The following is a 7167-nucleotide window of genomic DNA, read 5'->3' as shown; positions in this document are numbered from 1 at the left end:
AGAAAGGGGCCATCCCCAAACTGTTTCCACAAAGTTGGGGGCAGGAAATTGTCCAAAGTGTCTTGGTATGCTGATGCCTTAAGAGTTCCCTTTGCTGGAACTAAGTGGCCAAGCCCAACTCCTGAATAACAACCCCACACCATATTCCCCCCCTATACCAGATGATTTTGACCAGTGCACAATCAAGGTCTATAAAGACATGGATGAGTGAGTTTGGGGTGAAAGAAATTGACTGTCCTGCCCAGAGTCCTGACCTCAATCCGATAGAACACCTTTGGGATGAATTAGAGTGGAGACTGTGAGCCTGGCCTTCTTGTCCACATCCGTGCCTGACCTAACAAATGCGCTTCTGGAAGAATGATCAAACATTCCCATAGACACGGTCCTAAATCTCTTAGGGACAGCCTTCCCAGAGGAATTGAAGCTGTTATTGCTGCAAAGGATGGGCTACTAACTCAATATTGAACCCTATGGACTAAGACTGGGATGCCATTAAAGTTCATGTGCGTGTAAAGGCAGGTGTCCCAATACTTTTGGTAATATAGTTTATATTAACAAATATTTGCTTCTAACAGGGATGCTATGTGATTATCACATACCCACTATAAATGATTGCATGTTAGTTTATGAATACAAAGCGAGAGAATGTCACTAGCACACCAAGGATCTCCTGAACAGGTCCAAGGCTTTATTTAGCGATCACATCATTATAGCAAAAACTACATCTCGGAGCCTCGCAGGACCCCTTGATCAGGCATGTGACGTTTGAGTTCATGAATACAAGATACAACAAAGAAACATACCAGAGAAAAATATCAAGAATTTGCATGTGTTTTAAAAATATCCTACATCCATGGATTTCTGGTCATAAACTGAGTTGTAGCAACAGGATCTTTCAGTCCGCTGCGGTGGGCAAAAGCATAGACATCCCAAGGACCCAGAGATCTTTCACTGTCTTTGAGAGAAGGAGAAATGCCAGGATTTTGAATGTATAGCAGAAATTGGTATCTGTGATATCCACTATGAGCTGGTGGACTTGGTGGATAATAAGGAGAAGCGACAGTTCCAGTTACTCCTTTTCCTCTTAGGAGAACATCACCTGGAATATCAATGACCAACCAGTGCCTCCAGAATCTGTGTATTGGATTGGATCTGCTTGGAGCATCTGGATCCACCATTATCAGGGTGTAAAACTCTTCTGGTTTAGCATGAGGATATCGTATCCATGGGGAGCCCAAAACTTTTCTCAGACATTGGGCATACCCAAAGCAGTATGGAACGTACACACAAGAAACATCTCCCACACTGGGGTAGATTACATGAAGGTCACCTTGACAAAATTTGGCATCATCTCCAGTGATAGGTTCAAAGTCACAGAAAACAGGATGCAACAAACGGAAGAATGCCAGGGATAGGAACACATGAAATGCCATTTCTGCAGGTGATCCTATGTATTAGACTGTGTACAGCAGTCTGATGTTAGTTTTCACCGGAGGTTACTTTGAATGATGTTATCTCACATGACTTCGGTGTTATCAGTTAACCTAACCGTTTAGCTGTTTCATTATCTTATCTAAGAAGAAGTTTTTTTTTGCATAATAACTTAAGTGATGAGAGGGTGGCCACAAAGAGGAAGAAAAAAAATTAAAGCAATCAACAAGGATTATTGTACTTTGCATAAAATCTGGTTCTTGGACTTGCCAACTGCCCTATCTCAGTTTTACTGCTACAGGGCAGCCACCAGAGGCATAACTAGATTGATCAAGGCCCCGATGCAAGAAATCATGAAGGCCCCCCCGAAAAAGCATATTTTTGACACTTTTTTTTTCCAATGTATAACAAAGTAAAACACACATACAGGGGCGGACTTACAGGGGTCGCAGGGGTCGCCATGGCGACCGGGCCCCATGCTGCAGGGGGCCTGAGAGGGCCCCCTGTATGTATAGAGATGAATTACTGCACACTTCAGCTTAAAATCATTTAAAAGTCCCTAAAAGTCCATAAACTCAAATAGGTAATACCTTGAAGCACACTCACGTACATATATCCACACACATATAAACACACACACACACACATACATACATACATGCACGCACGCACATACATACACACACATACAGTACACACACATACATACATAGATGCACATATGCACACACATACATACACACACATACAGTACACACACATACATACACACACACACATACATACATAGATGCACATATGCACACACATACATACATACACACACATACAGTACACACACATACATACATAGATGCACATATGCACACACATACATACAGTACACACACATACACACACACACATACATACATAGATGCACATATGCACACACATACATACACACACATACATACAGTACACACACATACAGTACACACACACACACACATACATACATAGATGCACATATGCACACACATACATACACACACACACACACATACATACACACACACATACAGTACACACACACACACATATACATACATACATACATACATAGATGCACATATGCACACACATACATACACACACACACACACACTCACATACATACACACACACATACAGTACACACACACACATACATACATACATAGATGCACATATGCACACACATACATACACACACATACATACACACACATACATACATAGATGCACATATGCACACACATACATACACACACATACATACAGTACACACACATACATACACATACATACAGTACACACATACATATATAGATGCACATATGCACACACATACATACACATACATACACATACATACACACACATACATACACATACATACACACACATACATATATAGATGCACATATGCACACACATACATACACACACATACATGCATATAAATACATACATACAGAAAGCCTTTTTGTAAAAGACGGCAGAGAGAGGACTGTTGTACCTTCCTGCCGGGTATTGCACTGTAGGGGGAGGCAGAGAGCACAGCACACACTCTGCTTTCACTTTGCTTTGTGAGAGACCAGCTCCTTCAGTGCCGATTTATCGGGGAGCTCGGTCTCAGCTGCGCTTGCCGCTCCCCATCTCTATACATACAGGGGGCCCTCTCAGGCCCCCTGCAGCATGGGGCCCGGTCGCCATGGCGACCCCTGTACGTCCGCCCCTGGCAGCCACGCTGTGCAGGATCATGTGTATATATATATATACGTAATTCTGCACTTCCGGCTAGCGGGCACGAATGTGTGCGACCGGCAGTTTGCTCCCACTGTAATTCTACACAGCGGGAACCGATCAGCGGGCCCCACAGACTCGATGTCCGCTGGCACCTGCTGACCATTCTGAACACAGGCAGAACAGTGATCTGCCTATATAAACAAGGCAGATTGCCGTTCTGTCAGTACAGAAGGCATGGATCCTGAGTTCCTGCAAAGCAGGGTCATGGATCCATGCCTTCCCCTAGTAAAAGCACCTCCCACTCTACACTAAACACAGGCTAGGCACACAGTTACCCCTTTGATCACCCCTGATGTTACCCCCTTCCCTGCCAGAGTCATTAGTAGAGTGACAGTGCATATTTTTAGCACTGATTACTGTATTAGCGTCACTGGTTCCCAAAAAAGTGTAAAAAGTGTCAGTTAGTGTCCGATTTGTCTGCCACAATATTGCAGTCCCTCTATAAGTCACTGGTTGCCGCCCTTACTAGTAAAAATTAAAAATAAAAATTCCATAAATATATCCCTAGTTTGTAGACAATATAACTTATGTGCAAACCAATCAATGTACGCTTATTTGGATTCATTTTTTTATGTAGCAGAATGCATATTGGCCTAAATTGATGAAGAAATTAGATTTTTTAGAAAAAAATTTATTGGCCATGTTATAAATTATAAAAAAAATTGTTTTTTTCAAAATTGTCGGTCTTTTTTTGTGTATAGCGCAAAAATTAAGAACAGCAGAGATGACCAAATACAACCAAAAGAAAGCTCTATTAGTGGGAACAAAAGGACAAAAATGATATTTGGGTACAGTGTCACAAGAATTGTTGGTTAAAATAACGCAGTGCTGTATCGCAAAAAATGGCCTGGTCATGAAGGGGGGTAAATCTTCCGGAGCTGAAGTGGTTAAAGGACACAGGATTCCAATATTCAGAGACAATTGGGTTATATTGCTGCCTGGCAAAAAAAAAAAAAAAAGTTGTGTTAGGTTTTGTAGAAAAGAGAGGAATTACAAACACAGAGGAGCTGTGTTGCTTTATAAACTTTTTGGTAAAAAAAAATCCTGTTTTATTTCTCGTTCTTTATGGGACACTTGCATACTCACAAACCATGTGCTGAAATCAGGAGAGGTTCAACAGTCAGAGCTGGTTAGGTCACAGCAGGCAGCAGCAAGGCTAGTAATGTAGCAGGGATGTAGCCAAGTGCTGGCTGTGTTGTTACCTTCATTCAAGGACATTTCCTAGTGGGCTATGATCTACCAGATCCCCACTGCCAAGGTACACCTGAATTGGGGAGCGGGGAATGGGAATGTGGAGGTGGGCATGATGCAGGATTTACCCGCAGACGTTATTTTGGGCAGCGACTTGGGGGAGCTGACTTCAGCTTTTGTTCCCCAATCTACCATCCACGAAGCTTATCCGGTTGTGACCCGGCAGCAGGCTCGCACCACAGGACCACTACTACTACAGAGGGGGCGAAACTCCTCCAAACACCAGATACCCGTCCCGCAGTGGGGTACAGTGCCACAGGTGCAAGCAGTTTGGGCACTATCGACGAGACTGTACCCAGAGCAGGAATCAAGCTGCATGGATCCGACCAGGGTCACCCCCTTCAGCACGGACAACTGTCCCCTACTATCCCACAGAGGTTCCCCTAGTCGTACCCAGGTTCAAACACACTGAGGAACACACCCTTCATGAAGCTAAACCGGTGCAAGCCGCTACAGAGAACCAACAGCACCATCTACAATCGGTCCAGTTAAATGGAATGCCCACTCAAGGTCTCCGAGACACGGGAGCCACTCTCACCTTGGTCAAGCGACACCTGGTCCCAGATGCCGCCCAAACCGGAGGCTCAGCAGTGGTACGGATGGCAGGGGGAGCAGTACACTGACTACCCACTGCGAGGGTCCACTTGAATTGGGGTGCCGGGTCAGGTCTGATTGATGTGGGGTTGATACGGGAGCTCAACATCAACATCATCTGTGCTGCTGCACACTGCTGTTAGTGTCACTGCGAGAATCCATTTCATGCCCTCATTCTAATTTATTGTCCTCCTGAGCCCTGTCCCTGTGCTACGTTCTTACTATATCGAAAATAAAATAATATTTTTACTTATTTTTTTTGCCTTAATATCTACCTTAAATCACATTGCTAATTGCATATTGTACTTGTAGCCTAAATACTGAAATTTACACTTAAAACTGTCATTTTGTAACTTTTGGAAATGCCAGTAACACGTGGCTGTGCCAGTAAATTTTGGGTGTTGTGTCAGTAATCTTCAATCTGGTAAGTTGGCAACGCTGTTTGGCTCATTGTCCAGAATCGATCTGGTTTTGTGCTTTGCAGATCTTGCCTTGGCCTTTAAGGATGTGGTAATAGAGCCAAAGGCATTTCCGATCATTTCCATTAAAACGTATTAACCTCCGGGCGCCCAGGGGCAATGGTAATCACTTGGCATCTGAACCTATTCTGGCTGGATCTATTTCTTGAGGACTCCTTGTTGTCCCATCTTGGGATTTGTATCACTCAGAATGAAGGATCAGCACCACCTAGTATAGTATGGGATGCCCTTAAGGCTTATTTTCAAGGCCTTTTAATTAAACAAGTAGGCATTATTAAAATATCGTCATGCAGAGAGCTGGAACATGTCAAGGAGGCTCTGGGGACCAAAGTCAGATTTAGGTTCATTGCTGTTAGATAGGGCCCGAAATAAACATTTTATTCAGAAACAACTGACCTGGGCAGAAGGGGAGGTAGCTGGTAGATCAAGAGGGGTGGGTGTGTACTAATATAGGCTCTATTCTGTCTATTTTTTTTTCCTCTTTTCACCAAGAATTATATGTATCATGGTCTAATTATACCTTAGCCAAGTTGACCCCTTATCTTAACACCATCAATTCTCCTGGGCAATCACAGGCAGATGAAGAATTTCTCAGTGCCCCCCTTACTTAATCAGAATTGGAAGCTGCAGTGGCTAGTTTTCCGACTAACAAAGCACCAGAGATAGAGAGTATACTGACTGAAGTTTATAAAAATTATGGTAAATGATTGCTGCCTGCACTACTTAAAACTTTTAATGCAGCTTTATTGGAGGGGTGTCTTCCGGATTCAATGCGTGATGCTACAGTTATAGTTAGCCTGAAAAAGATAAGTATTCTCTGTACCCAGAGTCAGATCGCCCGATTTATTTACTGTCGACTGATGTTAAGATATTGGCCAAGGTTTGGGCCAACAGACTGAAATGGTGATAATGATATTGTTCATCCTGACTAAGCTGGCTTTTTGCCAAATACAGTATGTCTACTGCAGTAAATATTAGACTGGCTTATCTTAATATGCAGATTCCATCTGTCAATTCTAAGGATCAATCATGCCTTTTTGGCATTGGATGCCATTAGGTTTATGATAGTATAGAATTGCCCTATCTTTGGACTGTTTTAGAGAAATTTGGCTTTGGCTCTACATTTTTGCCAATGGGCTCAATTATTGTATTTAGTCCCCAGGGCCTCCATCAGGGTCAATGGTGTACAGTCTTCTCCTTTTAAGCTTTTTTGTGGCACTAGGCAGGGGTGCCCTTTGTCACCCCTTGCTTTTTGCCATTGCTATTGAACCCTTGGCAGAAATTCATCTAAGAGGTTTGACTCAATTTGGTCACTGTGGATAGCCCACGTGAGTTTGGTATTGAGCTAGGGTACAAGCCTTTTTAGACATAGTGGTTTTGGTAAAAATAGGTCCTATCCGCAAAGTTTAATGTTTAATGATTATTATGACTGTGGTTTTTCTCTCTCTCTTTTTTTTTTTTGTGTATTTGGTGGCTGTTTTTGGCTTGCTATGTATTTTGAGATATGCTTTCTCTGTTTTTGTGTATGTCTACAGTATGTGTTCATAAAAAAAAAAAAAAACATAAAATAAAATTTGAAATT

At 42.6% G+C, this 7167-nt stretch overlaps 1 protein-coding gene across 1 annotated transcript; it reads right to left on the bottom strand.

The window, feature by feature from the left end:
* Positions 1-845: 845 nt before the first annotated feature.
* LOC309546651 (phosphatidylethanolamine-binding protein 4-like) lies at positions 846-1433 on the bottom strand (the record flags this gene model as incomplete). Its single annotated transcript, XM_082246376.1, has 1 exon — positions 846-1433. One exon carries the CDS (start codon positions 1431-1433, stop codon positions 846-848), a length of 588 nt encoding a protein of 195 aa, XP_082102502.1.
* Positions 1434-7167: the final 5734 nt, after the last annotated feature.

This window comes from Pelophylax lessonae (assembly GCF_965119305.1).
Source record: "Pelophylax lessonae genome assembly, chromosome: 2".
NCBI lineage: Eukaryota > Metazoa > Chordata > Amphibia > Anura > Ranidae > Pelophylax > Pelophylax lessonae.
This window is presented reverse-complemented; position numbering and strand designations above follow the sequence as displayed.